This window comes from Pipistrellus kuhlii, unplaced genomic scaffold (genome assembly GCF_014108245.1).
Source record: "Pipistrellus kuhlii isolate mPipKuh1 unplaced genomic scaffold, mPipKuh1.p scaffold_m20_p_4, whole genome shotgun sequence".
NCBI lineage: Eukaryota > Metazoa > Chordata > Mammalia > Chiroptera > Vespertilionidae > Pipistrellus > Pipistrellus kuhlii.
The window spans coordinates 7744327-7761105 of NW_023425540.1; the positions used below are offsets into that span (position 1 = coordinate 7744327).

At 41.3% G+C, this 16779-nt stretch overlaps 1 protein-coding gene across 3 annotated transcripts; it reads left to right on the plus strand.

Annotated features, from left to right (window-relative positions):
• Nucleotides 1-694: 694 nt before the first annotated feature.
• Nucleotides 695-14296, plus strand: RIMOC1 (RAB7A interacting MON1-CCZ1 complex subunit 1). 3 transcript variants are annotated; one of them, XR_004982876.2, is made up of 8 exons: nt 695-850; nt 2272-2378; nt 3706-3849; nt 4883-5014; nt 6118-6232; nt 11213-11396; nt 12649-12763; nt 12885-14296. XR_004982876.2 is itself a non-coding variant. In XM_036409419.2 (7 exons), exons 1-7 carry the CDS (start codon nt 751-753, stop codon nt 12659-12661), a joined length of 795 nt encoding a protein of 264 aa, XP_036265312.1. In that variant the 5' UTR covers nt 695-750; the 3' UTR covers nt 12662-14296. The 3 variants fall into 3 exon arrangements, 2 of the variants coding, with proteins under 2 accessions (XP_036265312.1, XP_036265311.1); XM_036409419.2 differs by having other exon boundaries at nt 12649-14296; XM_036409418.2 differs by having other exon boundaries at nt 11213-14296.
• Nucleotides 14297-16779: the final 2483 nt, after the last annotated feature.

The following is a 16779-nucleotide window of genomic DNA, read 5'->3' on the forward strand; positions in this document are numbered from 1 at the left end:
GGGAGGAGAATTCCGAGGAGGAGGAACTATCCCCGAACGACCTTCTCCCGCTCGGGTCTGCATCCCATCCGGGGCCAGGGTCCCCTCCCATCCATCCACCCCCCCCCCAGCGCCCCGGGCGGGCTCCACCCCCACCCGGGCGGGCTCCACCCACCCCCGGGCGGGCTACACCCCCCCCTCGGGCGGGCTCCACCCCCCCCGGCGGGCTCCACCCCCCCCTCCCCGGGCGGGCTCCACCCCCCCCCCCCCCCGGGCGGGCTCCACCCACCCCCGGGCGGGCTCCACCCACCCCCGGGCGGGCTCCACCCCCCCCCCGGGCGGGCTCCACCCACCCCCGGGAGGGCTCCACCCACCCCTCCCCGGGCGGGCTCCACCCACCCCTCCCCGGGCGGGCTCCACCACCCCCTCCCCGGGCGGGCTCCAGCCCCCCCCCCCCCCCCCCTGGGCGGGCTCCACCACCCCCTCCCCGGGCGGGCTCCAGCCCCCCCCCCCCCCCCCCGGGCGGACTCCACCCACCCCCGGGCGGGCTCCACCCACCCCCCGGGCGGGCTCCACCCCCCCCTCGGGCGGGCTCCACACCCCCCCCCCCCCCCGGCGGGCTCCACCCACCCCCGGGCGGGCTCCACACCCCCCCCCCGGCGGGCTCCACCCACCCCCCGGGCGGGCTCCGCCCCCGCGCCGCGCCGGCGCCGGGGTCACGTGACCGCTGCCGGCGCAGTCACGTGCCGGGCGCGCCCGCCTGTGGTGGCCATGGCGGCCGCGGGCTCCGGTGTGGCCAGGCGGGTGGAGGAGTTGGGGGACCTCGCTCAGGCCCACATCCAGCAGCTCAGCGAGGCCGCCGGCGAGGACGGTGAGGGGCGGCGGAGGGGAGGCGGGCGGGTGGGCAGCGCAGAGCGGGCTGCGGCCGTGGGCGCGGGGGCTGCGGCCTGCGGGCGGCGGGCGGCGGGCGCGGGCAGCGTCCGTCCCGCGGGCAGCGTCCGTCCCGCAGGACGCGCCTCGCCGTGGGCTAAGGCGTTGGCGTCGGGGCTGCGTGTTTGCATCCCGGTCAGATCGGGGCTGCTGGCCTGGCATTGGCTCGGGGCCCGGGGACCTGGGCAGGGTCCGAGCACGGTGCCCAGGACGGTGTACCTGCCCAGGCCGGTGTCAGCACCCAGGCCCTGCGGTGCGCGCCGGAGGGAGCGAGGCCAGTGTCACCGACGCTTTTATTGCCTCGTTTTCAGTGTCTGTCTCCTTTGGGATTCCAAGCTCAGCCGTTAACAATCTCCACGGAAGGGCATTGCATTGGTACCGTTCACACGACTCTTTCACAAGCATCACCTCTGTTCCCACCAGCGCCCTGTCAAGATTGGAACACTTATTTGTTAAGGGAAATTATGCTCCCAATTTGTTTTTTATTTTTATTTTTTTAAAATATATTTTATTGACTTTTTACAGAGGAAGGGAGAGGGATAGAAACTCAGAAACATCGATGAGAGAGAAACATCAATCAGCTGCCTTCCGCACATTCCCCACTGGGGATGTGCCCGCAACCAAGGTACACGCCCTTGATCGGAATCGAACCCGGGACCCTTCAGTTCACAGGCCGATGCTCTATGCACTGAGTTAAGCTGGTTTGGGCAGGATTAGAACACTTTAAACAACAGCTATTTCCTTAAGAAAAAAAGAAAAAGAGAATTGCCTCGACTTCTCATAGTAAGTCTAGTTCTTTTTCATGGCTTCTCAGCTGAGTCCTGAGCCTTTATTACAATACAGACTGCTTTTAAATTCCTGTGGACTCACTGTCGTCGCACTCAGGAAATAGTGGGACATTGACCCCAGTGATTGAATAACTAGTTGGTAAATCTGTTGACTAGGGTCTATGATGAGATAGCTCTAGTTCTAGTGAGTGGAATTATTTTTTTTCTTAGCGGTGTGTTCTTCAAAATCCATAGAATACCCAGAAGCCAACTTCTTAGAATTTCGGTGTGGTAAGTCAATTCCAGGATGCACATGAGTAGTTAGTTGATGGACAGTAGTGGCTTTTAACCTGCAACTATACCTAAGTTACTTCTAAATAAGCTATTTAGGAAGTTTTCAGTCTAGCTTTCCAGAATAAATTTCCATGATAAATTAGTTTATTTAGGATTAGGTATTATGTTATATTTGTTTTACATAAAATATTATTGCTATCATGCTCTTCTCCAAATGCCAAACATAATTTTATTTAATCATTTAAGATCCATAATTTTTTTTTTGTTTAATAAGTAATCAACATGTTTTTATCTCTTACAGATCACTTTTTAATTCGGGCCTCTGCAGCTCTAGAAAAATTGAAACTCTTGTGTGGAGAAGAAAAAAAATGTTCAAATCCATCAAATCTATTAGAACTATACACACAGGTACTAAGACATGTGGTTTCTGACATGTTATGGGGCAAATTGCTTAATTAGAGGATCAATTCCAATGTTCTAATAAAATCAGAATTCTCTATTTCAAGTGTTTGATTTTGTTCAAAAGCTGTATGTACAAAGAATACAGACTTGAAACTTTGAGGCAATATGCAATGAAGTAAAGATTTGGTAGATGTGTATTGATAAGAAAAGTAAGGAATAAAGTCTTGCAGGTAACAGAATTGCTTCCCTTTATAGGTAAGTAAGCAAAACAGGACCTTGTCCAGTTTCAAAGGTTTTAAAGGTTATTCAGAAGAAATGGAGGATTCTAAAGAGCCCTAGTTATTTTCCCCCCCTGAATTCTCCTTTCCTTGGGATTCTGAACATGACTCCCCCCTTTGTTATCATGCAAGTCTGTAAGATTGTTCTGTTGCCCCCTTTCCCTTTTTTTCTTTTGCTTTACTTTCAAATTCAGGCATCTGTATGGAGATAAGATCTGTTTTCTTGGTTTTCTCAAACACTGCTGAGGAAAGTTGATATTAAACATTATTTCATTGCTAGAGGCCTGAAGCACGAAATTCCTGCAAGAATAGGCCTTCCTTCCCCCGGCTGCTGGCACTGGCTTCCCTCTAGAGTCTAGCACATGGGAGTTGGGCTTTCCTCACAGCCCCGGCTTTGTCTGGAAGGACGTCCGGTCTAATTAGCACAGTACGCTTTTATTATTATAGATAGTAACTAACATTACTGCAACATCTTATAGCTTATAATAGAGTGATTCATATGCCCTTATTTGATCCTCAGGGATAATAGCGGTGAGTGTTTATAGAAAGTAAAGTAATTGGTGGCTATAAAAATAGTGGCGGGGAAGTAAGTATAGCATGGGAAATATAGTCAACAATATTGTGATGACCATGTATGGTGCCGGTTGGGGCACTGGAAATATGTAAAGTTTATGGTTAATAACTAAGCTGTACACCCCAAACCCTTGGTCTGCAAACTGCGGCTCTTTGGCCCCTTGAGTGTGGCTCTTCCACCAAATACCACGGCCTGGGCGAGTCTATTTTGAAGAAGTGGCATTAGAAGAAGTTTAAGTTTAAAAAATTTGGCTCTCAAAAGAAATTTCAATCATTGTACTGTTAATATTTGGCTCTGTGAACTAATGAGTTTGCCATCACTGCTCTAACAAACTGAGCTATCTGGCCAGGGCCTCAAATTTAAATAGTGCTCTCGGAAAATAAATGTCTAATAAAACATCTGTACTTATGTAAAGTTAAACTGTAAGAGTTATTCAGGTTGAAATCATTTACAGCTGTTATTTTCTCTTGTACATCATCAGGCTATTTTGGACATGACATATTTTGAGGAGAACAAGCTAGTAGATGAAGATTTCCCGGAAGACTCTTCACAGAAAGTAAAAGAGTTGATCACTTTTCTTTCAGAACCAGAAATTTTAGTTAAAGAAAATAATACGTACCCCAACGTAAGTTTTACACTTGTGAATGATGGTGAAGCTGCTAATTCTCACTGTATGGACTGCTGTTTAGAGTCTGTATTTTTTTTTAATATGTCTGTGTTTTAAATTAAGATTGAAGGAGGGATTATGAGAATTTAACTCTTCAGACCAATGTCACACCTAAAGTACTGTATTTTACTAAATATGTTTCAGAATATTTTCCTGATGTACTTGTAATTACAAGTACCTGATCATTTTCTAAGCAGATATTTGCTATTTCTGCTCCCTTTACTTTCACAGATACTGCATTTTCTTGAGGGTCCCGTAATTACATTACCACATCCCATGTCCTTTTACCGTCTTGTTCTTCTCCAACCTCTCCCCTTCCTCCCATCCTGGATACAGGCACCTAAGGATACCGCCTTAATCCCCTGACAGTCTCTATTCTTGCTTTACAGCCTGTTGTGTGCTTGTTACAGCATCTCTATTTAGGTGATTCCAAGATTTTTATCTTCAGCCATGGCTACTTTTTCAAGGAAATAATTTCTTATCTTTAACTGCTTGCTGCTTATCTCCCCTTAGATATCTTTCATGCTGTATGTGTTTATGAGGGGATGCTATTATAGAAACAAATACTCCCAAATTTTAAATGACACAACACAGTAAAGGTTAGATTGAAATTGCTTTTGTGTATATCTTTCTATTATTTTACTCTAGCAATGATAGAAATAGGTAACGACTTGCTTTAAGAAACATGTAGTTCTAAAAGCTATCTTTTATCAGATTATTGAATATTTATATTTTATATACATTTGAATTTGCTACTAAAATATTTAAATCATTTTCTAAAAATGTAAGTAGAGTACTTACTTTAATTTTCATGAAGCATTAAATATTTGTATTTCTGATTGATTTAAAGTAAGGCATTCCTGGGTAAATAACTTAATGAAGAGCAAGTATTGTGAAATGAGTGTTTTTAATTTCTCAGTATTTTGAAATTTAACTTTGATTTTTTGCAGACATCAAATTTCTCTTCTTAGCTATCTCTGTTGTGTTTCAGCACTGCGATTTACTTGGGGACGAACTCTTGGAATGTCTCTCTTGGCGACGAGGAGCCCTGCTTTATATGTATTGTCATTCTCTGACCAAAAGGAGAGAGTGGCTCACGAGAAAATCTGCTTTGCTTAAAGAGGTAAAAAGGCATTCCTCCTTTCTGATTGTTGACATTTATAGTTTCCTAAAAGCTGTCTTTGATGTGGTGTAAAGACTATTGGAATCGAGTGGTCTTCATTCCACGTCTTTTGCTTACTAGCTGTGTTATTGTAAACAAGTTGGACTTACTGTGGAGATTAAATAAGATAACACGTGAAAGCTCTTTGCTTACTGGAAAGTTCTATAAGTTCATGATTTGTTGTTGTTTTTTAAATATAAGGTAGTTAACATATATTAAATTTTAAGCATAGTTTTTGGCCTGAAGAAAACAAATGTGGTTATGAGCTGCTCTGTCAGCAGGTTGCTCTTGGAGAACCCACGTGATCCTGCTGCTAGAAAACTGACTGATTTGGTTTGACTCTCAGACCAAATCAATAAATCTCAAGACGGTCTTAGTATTGTGTCACTAGGGAGTCCAACTGGGATTGATTGTACATATGGTTCCTGGCAGCCTGGAAATGAGAGGTCACCCTTTTAGGTGTAAAAGTTTGAGCACTCCATTTCTAAATTATAGTAAGTTCATACATATTTTTAATAAATTGTTGAATACACCATTTTTAAAAAATATATTTATTTTTATTTCAAAGAGGAAGGGGGAAGAGAGAGAGAGAAACGTCAATGATGAGTAGGAATCCATTGGCTGCCTCCTGCATGCTCCCTACTAGGGATTGAGCCCCGCAGGCTGGGCATGTGCCCATGACTGGAATTGAACCTTAGATCCTTCAGTCCGCAGGCCAACGCTTTATCCACTGAGCCAAACCAGTTAGGTCTGTTGAACACATCTTTATCCTTTTCTTCCTCTGAGAACATTTTTGACAAGTATGTTACTGAATGGTGTGTTCTTGGTTAATGATTTTTTTTTTCTTCCATACTCATCACTGGAGCATTTTGAGGTGACACTTTAGAATATATATTATAAAAGTTTGAGGTAATGGATCCTTAGACTATTGAAATGTATTAGCAATAAGACCTAGCTATTATTAGCCCATTTCTCTTGAGTAAAGAAGGGAAAAAATTAACATTTGAAGTTTCTATAGCTATGTATATAATACTTTCAATTCTTTGGCTTTGACTTTCATTTAGTACCTTGTTGATGGAATCAGTTACTTGCTACAGATGCTAAATTATCGGTGTCCTACCCAATTAGATGAAGGAGTTTCTTTCCAAGACCTAGACACAGCTAAGTTACTGAGTGAAGGTAATGTGATCTCTTTTTGAAGTTTTTGTCTTTAAAGGTTTTTAAAAATTTAAGTTTATCATATTTTACTCTGATTTAAGTAAATTTCAAGTTACATCATAGACAAAAATAATAAAATGGCTTCTAAAAATTCAGAGATCTTCTCATGTAGTATAGAAAAATATTGCTAACCTCTCTGTTTTGTCATTTTGGGAGCGTTATAAATCATGTTACATTTTACATCCCGCCATAGCCCTGATCAACAACTAGGTTTCACCACTTGTAACAGAAATTGGAAGTAACTTTGAAACAAGATAGAACTGGACTGCTCTTGCACATAAAAAAGACCCAGAGCTGGTTATGTTGGCTTCCTGGTGTCATCAGGTTCCTGCGTTTTTCCTTCATCATCTTGAAAATCAGAGTTCTTCAGCTTCAGAGAGAGGCACTGTATATAGAATACAGTGTGGGCGGGACTTCCCAGTGCCGTGCAGCATGCGTCCCTGTGAGGATACTGCTGGCGTCCTGTGTGTCCCAGCATGCTCCTTGAGTGCCTCCATCTCACCTGTTTCAGTCTACAGGGGTGGCAAAAGGTGTTTCTTTCACCCAGGTCCACTCCTTTGGAGCATCACTTTTCCCTGCATTTCACTGGCCAGAGTTGAATCACACGGATTCATGTAACTACAAGGGATCCTACAAAGTATAGTCCTTTTCTGGTCTATTGCCATCCCAAATAAAATTAAGTCTCTTTACTAAGAAAGAAAGAAAGAATGAATGAATGAATATTGGGTGGCAACTATTAGTTTCTGCCACGAGCATTTATGCACCAAAAAATGTGAAGAATTGGATATAGAGGATCATCTCGGTTTTAGACTGAGGTCCAGGAGGAAGAAGCACTTATTTTTACCATCTCTTTACAAATGGAGGAACTGTAGCCCTGATAAACCAGATAGTATACCTGCTCATAGTCATGTAGCTGGCAAGTGATGTTGTATAAGTCACATGGCTGGCAAGTGTAAATGTTCTTTTATACTTGATCTGAAATTTTGATGGGGAAAAGGAAACTTCTTAGAGAATATTCTATATTTTCATTATATATATATATATATATATATATATATATATATATAATTTTAATTCTACTTTGATAGTTGCTGTAGGCTTTTTCTATTAAAAAAATTGCATAGAAAAAACATGATATAAGTGTCATTAATAATATAATGGGCTTGTGGTATCCAAAAACTTTTAATTTCAGTTAATTCAGGCAAATAACCTGTCCTGGAGAAGCTTTATTATGAATACAAAGTGCTCCTTCAGTAGACATTTTGACAGACATGGGGTGTTTTGATTTACTTATGGAAAGTACTTATTCCAGATAACTAGTGAACCGATTAGCTGCACTCAAAATGGCTTTTTTAAAATCTCTTTATGGTCCATTCGCATGGATTAATTTAAAAGAAAAGGTAGGGTTGGTCACTAAAGCCTATTTAGAACCAAAGAAAGTGGCACAAGCCATCTATTTCCCTGCTCCCATTTGTAGCCACAAGATAAAATACTCTCGTGGCCTGAAACTTTCTCTTCAAAGCGCATCTGATACTGGTGTCTGCTCTTATTTTTAAAAACTTAATTTATAGGGGACACTGGTTAAGATTATATGGGTTTCAGGTGCATAATTGTACAACACATCATCTGTAACCCTGTGTGTGTGTTCATCACCTCAAGTCAAGTTCTGGTGTCTTCTCTTAGATCAGTGGTTCTCAACCTTTCTAATGCAGCTCCTTTAATACAGCTCCTCATGTTGTGGTGGCCCCCAACCATAAAATTATTTTCATTGCTACTTCATCACTGTAATTTTGCCAATCTGCCACCTTTTTAATGTGACCGCCTCCTTTTGCCCTCACTCACTCACTCACTCACTCACTCTCCCTCTCTCCCTCTCCGCTCTGTATTCCCGCTATCACGTATGCATCCTAGACTGTGCCGGCAAGTGAAGTAGTTTATCTAGAAACAATAGACTGATTACAAAGCACTGGATTCCTTGGGGCAGTAGAGAGGTAGAACGTGCCAAAATTCACATTGTTCCATCCTTCTCATGCAGGGTATTTTAATGCAGCAGTTTAGCATAGTCCACGGCATCAGCATCATCCTAGACCAGTGTTTTTCAACCTTTTTTGGGCAAAGGCACACTTGTTTCATGAAAAAAAATCACGAGGCACACCACCATTAGAAAATGTTAAAAAATTTAACTGTGCCTATATTGACTATATATAAAGTAATTCTCTTGAATAGGAATCAAATAAACACAAAGAAAGTATTTTATAATTACTTTATTATGAAATATTAAGTAAACAAAATAGTGAAAAATTATAAAATTCTTGTCTTGTCTGCACCTACGGCACACCAGGCAACATCTCGCGGCACACTAGTGTGCCACGGAACAGCCGTTGAAAAACACTGCCCTAGATCCTAGGCTTTGTTAAAAATGCAAATTCATAGTCCCAGCTCCCTCCCTGAATCTGATATTCTGGAAGTGGAGGCCCAGTAGTCAGCATTTTAGCACATCTCAGGAATTCTAAAGCAGGCTAAAGTTTAAGGACCTCTCTTTGTTTTATAGCCATTCATTTGGTCCCTGGTAAAATCTTCCAGTAGGATATCTGTGTCCCATATTCAGCAGTCACTCCTTGTTAATATAAAGAATGAGGTTCCGCCGAGACCGGTTTGGCTCAATGGATAGAGCATCGGCTTGGGGACTGAGAGGACCCGGGTTCGATTCCGGTCAAGGGCATGTACCTTGGTTACGGGCATATCCCCAGTAGGGGGTGTGCAAGAGGCAGCTGATCAATGACTCTCTCTCAGCGATGTTTCTGGCTCTCTATCTCTCTCCCTTCCTCTCTGTACAAAATCAGTAAAATATATTAAAAAAAAGAAAAAAAAGAAAAAGAAGAATGAGGTTCCCTTGGAGTTGGGCACAAATGGGATCCCAGTTCTCACCCTATCCAAGTGGCTTCACTTCCTGGGATATACTTCAGCTCCTACTCCCCAACCTGCAGCCTGCTTTATGTTCAGCCTTCCCTCCATTTCGATTTCTACCTCCTTTCTCTCCTCCACCAATTTTTTTAAAGCCTTTTTTATACCACTGAGGACCAACCCATTAATTTTAGGAATAATTAAGTAAAGTGTAGGATTACAGAAATAAAAAGGCTATGCATTCAGTGAAATGCTGAATCTAATACAAAATATAATTCTGAATAACATCTAATGCTGCTGCAGCTTTTTCTCTGAGGTTTATGGTATTTTTAGCATGAAGGAATAAAGTGAAAAGAAATGATTATATGTAATATGTATTGTACTTATTAAGTGAATATTGGTTTATACACAAAGTGTAACATAGTGTTGTCTATCATATTTTCATGAATGCAAGCCTCAGATTCTGCTCTTAAATGATCATTTCTTTTATTGATAATAACAGTTTAATGAGTCAGATCTTCAGCTCAATCGTTCCTTCTCTTGCTACTGTTTATAAGCAGGATTTGAGGGGAAGTGAAAAGAATAGTTGTAGGGACAAATTCTCAGACTATGAAAGCTTGCAATGGAGTCAAGATGATAGGAACTGTAACAGTTTGGAAAGTTGAATTTTTCTTCTATTTTTTGTGTCTTTAGTACCATCATAATCCTTTCTGATGAGTTATATTAATTAGGTGAACAACTGAGATTATGATCCTCATTTATTTGAAGTAGACTTTTCTCACACAAGTACCTGTACATTAGAATAAAATGTATTTTTAGTGCCTTTAAGAAGTTAATTAGTCATAGTTTATACTGTAGTCAGTTATTTATTCATATTTTTTATTCCAAGTGTATTCCTCTTTCTACCAGATTAATATACTTTGTGTGCCACAAATATTTAATTGTATAATTGCCTTATTTCATAATAAGATTGCTTTAATTTTTGATGGAAATCCTGCATGTATTTCCTTTTCCTGAGGACATAAAACATCTTAGATATAATTTAGCATCTTTGATAATTTAGAATCAAATGGCCTCTCGGGCTCATGTTTCTTCAAAATACATTTTTTTATTTCTATATTTTTATTGATTTCAGAGAGGAAGGGAGAAGGAGAGAGAGATTGAAACATCAATGATGCGAGAGAATCACTTATCAGCTCTCTTCTGCATGTTCCCTATTGGGGATCAAACCTACAACCTGGGTATGTGCCCTTGACCAGAATTGAACCTGGGACCCTTCAGTCTGCAGGCTGACGCTCTATCCACTGAGCCAAACCAGCTAGGGCTAAATACATTTTTATTGATTTCAGAGAGGAAGGGAGAGGGATAGAAAGATAGAAACATCGATGAGAGAAAATCATTGATTAGCTGCCTCCTGCATGCCCCCCACTAGGGATGGAGCCCGCAATCCAGACATGTACCCCAACCAGGAATCAAATCGTGACCTCATGGTTCATAGCTTGACGCTCAACCACTGAGCCATGATGGCTGGGCTCAGGGTCATGTTTATGCATGGTAACTTCTATAGACCTGTAGAAATGTAGGAGTTGTAGTGTACTTGACTGGAACTGTAATATTGATTCTAGAGTACATTCTAGTTGTTTTCATGGTGGCCTTCAGGGAGACTCTGAATACTCTGCAGTTGTGTGTAGAATTTTGGGCATATGTTCTAGGAGAGGTTCCATTGATTAGATTCTCAAAAAGGTCTTAAAGAGGATTCCAAAAAGGTTAAGAACACACTGACCTAAGTGATCTGTTTTTAAAAATTTTCTGACAGTACTCTTACCCCCTCCCCCGTGGGGGTGGGGGATGGGTTTTCCTATTTATAGATAAAATTAAAATAGAGTGCCATTTAAATGAAGATCGCATTAGTGATATTTGGCTTTTCTAAATGAGAAGGAAAAATGATGATATAAAAGGAATTTATTATAGTTTTATTAATCAGTTTCTTTTTTGAAGTTTTAAATTCTAATCTCTCAACCTGAATGACTTTTCTAGGAATATTCAGTGACATTCACTTGCTGGCTATGATGTACAGTGGAGAAATGTGTTACTGGGGATTGAAGCATTGTGCAGATCAGCCAGAAAACCAGGGTGTGGACACTGGTGTTACTGGAGCAAGCTACACTACACACAGAGAGCCCTTGGATTTCCGAGAAGTAGGAGAAAAAATTTTGAATAAGTATGTATTTGTGTGCGAAGGACCCCTGAAAGAGCAAGAATGGAACACAGCAAATGCAAAGCAAATTTTAAACTTCTTCCAGCATCGCGCTAATTCATAAGTTTAGTCCTTTTCAAACAGAAAAGCAGAAAGACCCATGAAATGGAAACGTTCCAAAAAAGAAGACATTGACACTAAGAATGTCACACTACATAAAGATGCCCAGCGTGGTTCCCTTTTTAAAATGCCATCACCATAGTCCATTATATATTCTTAACTCTGTGAAGGAACAGTTCTCTCATTTCTAAAATGGCATGTATGTTAACCTAACTCAGCCTGAACTACAGATATCCTGTAACTAATATTAAGGAAGAATCTAATTTCGCTGTACAAAGATTTTTTTCTGTTACTTCAGATTATTATTATTTATTATTATTACTTTATATATAGAGAGAAATGTCAATAATGAGAGAAAAGCTATTGGTTGCCCCCAACCGGAGAGCAAGCCTGAACCTGGCTGGGTATATGCCCTGGCTGGGAATTGAACTCTCCACCTTTTGGTGTACAGGATGACATGCCAACCGAGCTTCAGATTCCTTTTTTTATTGAGGTAAATTGTAACATAAAATTGACCATTTTAACTATATTTAGGTCTTTATCTTAAAATTTGCTGTGCTTCAAAAGTTGAAGTCAAGTCAACTTTTTAAAAAATATATATTTTATTGATTTTTTTACAGAGAGGAACGGAGAGAGATAGAGAGTTAGAAACATGGATAAGAGAGAATCATCGATCAGCTGCCTCTTGCACACCCCCCACTGGGATGTGCCCGCAACCAAGGTACATGCCCTTGACCAGAATCGAACCCAGGACCCTTCAGTCCTCAGGCTGACGCTCTATCAACTGAGCCAAACCGGTTTTGGCTCATCTCATTATTTTGGATGTATGTATGCTATGCATATAGAAATTGGCAAAATTACGATGAATATTCAGATTCCATTGCCAGAATAAGATAAATAATGAAAGACTTCACAAAAGAACTGTTGTTTAATTATTTTACCGTGTACTACAAATAGCACTTAACTGTTTTATCCCTCCCATTAGACATTTTGTAAAAGGTTAAGATGATTTTCTTTTCTTGTTTAAAGATTATGCAAGATTTACCAGACGAGTGATAAGGATGAAAACCAAGTTAGGTTACTGTTAGCTCACATGCCTTTAGGACACATCTTTTCCTATGGATTGGCATTTCTGTCCGTTTTTTGTCTTTAATAGTGATAAAGGGTGAGTGATAAAGGCAGAGAGCCTATCTGCCGTCTTGCTAAGTCTGTCTACCTCTACACCAGGACTTCATCACATTCCCCAGCTTACTCCATGGCCACACCTGAATGTCACCATCCCGAGTTTCTCTTTCTGAAATCTTAAATGTTAGTAATTGATGATAATTCTCATCTGCCTAGCTTTTCCACCTCTTAGTTTATTGACTTTTTTCTCCTTTACTTACTTCACAGCCTCCCCCTCTTGACTGCCTTTTCTCCTAAACTATCAGCCCCTTTCAGATGTTCTCCCTTCCTTATCCAGCCTGCCTTGGGGGAACCGAATGATGTGCTCACTACAGTCCCTTCACATCCGTGTTCCCCTTGGCCTTTAGCCTCATCTTTCTGTAAGCCCTCAACATTGAATCCTGTCGTTCACCTTTTCTGGGTGCTGAGTTCCATGCAAAGTACATGCAGCCCTTCAAACTGGAACTACTTTAAGTGTCTCAGCCTCGGCTTCAGAGGAGCCCTCAGTGTGAGCCTTGTGTCTGTGACCAGTGTGGCCCTCTCCCTGTCCCACTGAGGCTGGTCCAAACCACCACGTTTCCTCTGTCCCCTCCCCTAACACATGGCTAGGTCCTGTCTTACAGAAAAAAGACTATTAACCAGCGTTGCCCGACTCATTTCCACCCCTCCTTTTAGAGGAAAAGAGGAGACCAATCTCCACCTGCCTGCCATCTTCCCTGTTTCCCCTGCCGCTCCTCTCTGGGCCTATTCTTGCAGTGTTGGTCTTCACTAGAGCTCAGCATCTTTCTCTTCCCCCTTCTCTCCCCTTTCCTTTCTGTCTTCCTCCTCCTCTTACTGATTCTCCACACTCTTCTTACGTGATGCCCTTCAGAGCCTGGCTTTTGTTGCTCCTGGAATCTCGCCGTCCCATGTGATCACAGGAATCCACTGCTTAACTGTTGCTTTCCTTCTGATGGATGAACTTTGTGTTTTAAGCATTTATCTTTATACCTAATACTTAACACATCTTAGGCCATTGGTAAAGTGCTTTGAATTAATAAGAGGCGTGTGTCTAAGGGCCGAGCTCTGCACAAAAGGGTGGCTGCTAGGATTCCACACTGCCATGCCTGCCACCTACACCAGTGGTGACAAGGCAAATCGCTCCTCAGAGGAGTCAAGTGTTACAGAGTTAGAGCCCGAGAAAACCAGAGAACTTTCTCCTTAAAAGCTGGGAGCTTCCATTTTGCCTTCATAACCTTGTGGACCACGTTATGCTTTTGCAGTTATGAGGTGCTCTAGGGTGCTTTTTACTGAGTCTACCCCACACGCAATTGGAGGATAATTTTCCATTCCCCACACAACTGGAGTTAATAACAGTTAATAACACTTTTTACTCTAGTGTATTACAAAAAATCGCATTTTTGTATGTTAAAGCCTGCTGAGTAAATTCTGTTTCATTTAGAATGAAGTCACTTCAAGATACCAAATATTCCACATTAGGAAAGTATGTAATTTACTCATCAACAGTTTTTATGTGCCTTCCACATGCCATGTTTTGTCTGGCACTGAGGAGATAGAGCTTCGTAAAACACTCTCTTTCAAAGTTTGTATTCCTGTGAAGGAAGTTGACACTTCTTAAGAAATACATGGGTAGCATGTTAGGTGATGAGTGCTGTGAAGAGGAAAGCAGGGTCAGGGGCTGGTGTGACTCGGAGAGGAGTGCTGTTTGTAGGGGGTTGGGAGGGTACCACCAAGCACCTATTTAGCATTTGTGTCTTCAATTTCCACACCTTTGGTTAAATGCCTCGTACATTCAGGACATTTATCAAGCTTTTCTTTCTGACGGAAGTTCTGATACTGCAATAAGAAGGAGGTCACTGCGTGAGACCTTGTCATTTTATTACATCTAGAAGCCCGTTGCACGAAGATACGTGCAATAGGCCTGCCTTCCCCTGGCTGCTGGCCCTGGTTTTCCTCTGGCACCTGGGACCCAGGCCTTCGCCAGCAGAGAAACCAAGCCTCTTCAGTCATCACTCTTCACCTACATGTACAAATTAACCTGCCATATTTGTTGGGTTAATTTGCATACTCACTGCTGATTGGCTGGTGGATATCGCAGAGGTATGGCCAATTTGCATATTTCTCTTTTATTAGTGTAGATAGGTTGCTTTCCAGTGTGGGCTTGACTGATGGGTGAGGGATAACGTGAAGGCCTGGTGCATTTTTTACACTTAGGGTTTTTCCTTTGGGTTTTCTGAGATTTACTAAACTCTGAATAGATTTTTCATAATCCTTATATTTCTGTAGTTCTTTCCCTATATGAATTTTCATATGTCAACTAGGCTTTGAAATTTAAAGGCCTGTCCACCTTGCTGCATTTATAGGGTTTCTGGCTACTGTGAACTGTTCCATGCTGATTAAGGTGCAAATCATGACTAAAGACTTTCCCTTATTCCTTTGTATACCATAGAGTGAGGTGGGAGCCATGGCTAAAACCCGACAATAACATTCCTTATTTTACAATCCACTGTGAATCCTGTGGTGTTTCTTAAAGTGGGAGATGTGTCTGAAGCATCCTCAGATTAATTTTAATGGCATTTTAAAAATGCATAGCTGGTTGACATGTGAGTTTTAGTTTGCTTATCACTTCTCTCTCTACCTTTCAGGGTTCCTTTTTCTGGCTCACATAAGGATACCCCATCTGCCACAGAATCCAGGATTCTGTAGTTCTCTAGTATCACTTGTACTATTACTTTTTGAAGATCTAATTGGCTTTATTAACAGATACATGAACTGGGGAATATTCCATCTAGGAACTATTATAGAAGGGTGCTCCCTTTTTTTGGTATTATTTTTTTTAGCATAATATAAGATATATTATAAAAGTATTACATTAGAATAATTTTAATGTATCTACAATTAAAGTAAGTGTTGTATATTCATGCTGGTGTTCTTTGTTGTTATTGTTTGTTTCCTACTTCTAGTTAAAACTTCCAAGTAAAATGTTTTAGAGCATATGAATTTTTAAGAAAAAATTAAACCATGTTCCCCCATTTGTATCTTGTTCTTTGTTTTCTTCTATATCTGGGTGTTGTATGAAAATGAAACTTGTACCATCTCAGTTTACTATTGAGGTCTGAATATTATTTTTTCAGGTCCTAATAACATTCAAACAGGGATATAAGTTCTGGTGCCAGAGGCCTGAGGTTGAGTCCCAGCCCTGCCATTTCTTAGCTGTGTGACTACATAAATTAGTTGGCCTTTCTATGCCTTAATATCTTATTTAACACCAGAATAATAATAGAACCCCACAGGTTACTGAAGATTAATGCTCAGTGTCTAGCACATGGCAAGGGACAACGGTTAGTTATTACTATTACTGTTTTCCGTCATGTCTAGGTCAGTGTATCAGCATACTCTTCATTGTGCTGAAAACAATGGTGCTCGTCAGCCCAAATAATTGAGTGACAAACACTCTGGCCAGGGAGCAGTCCCTCATAGCCATGTTCCCAGTTTGAATGGTACTAGCCATTCCAAATGGGATGTTGTAAGCAATTACTGGTTGACAGGGAGTTGGCACCAGATTATGTAGAGCTCTATAACTATTACGTCCATTCCTAATGGAATCTGAAAACTATTGCACTATTGCCCAGCTGCTGTGGCTCTGATTGAGCATTGACTTATGAACCAGGTCACGGTTTTATTCCTGTTCAGGACACTTGCCCAGGTTGTGGGCTTGATCCCCAGTGTGAGGTATGCAGGAGTCAGCCAATCGATATTTCTCCCACTCCTCAAATCAATAAAAATGAAAAAATTAATAAAATAAAATAATGGGCTATTTTTGGGAGGAGGCATACTTTTCTTTTTGGATGGTATAAAAGATAATGCCATCTTGCTCTTTTTTGAATAATCCTAAAGATTTGAAATTATATGTTAATGATAACATTAGATTGACATGTTCCTTTAAGAACTTTTGAGCAGTGAATTGGAACAGATTAAGTGATGTAATCTATCTGAAATAGACTGATACATAGTACTGAGTAGTTGTGCCCTTCTTAACATAGAAACTGTATCCAGTTCAGTATAATTATCTTGTAATGTGAGCAATGGTAACTATAAAGCTTTGTTTAAGGTTGCACAAAGG

What these genes read in the sequence shown, in the direction of transcription:
- RIMOC1 (XM_036409418.2), top strand. Translation starts at nt 751, where the DNA reads ATGGCGGCCGCGGGCTCCGGTGTGGCCAGGCGGGTGGAGGAGTTGGGG. An exon ending in AAAATAATACGTACCCCAAC is followed by an intron (nt 3,850 to 4,882) that starts GTAAGTTTTACA and finishes GTTGTGTTTCAG; the next exon opens with CACTGCGATTTACTTGGGGA. An exon ending in AATCTGCTTTGCTTAAAGAG is followed by an intron (nt 5,015 to 6,117) that starts GTAAAAAGGCAT and finishes ACTTTCATTTAG; the next exon opens with TACCTTGTTGATGGAATCAG.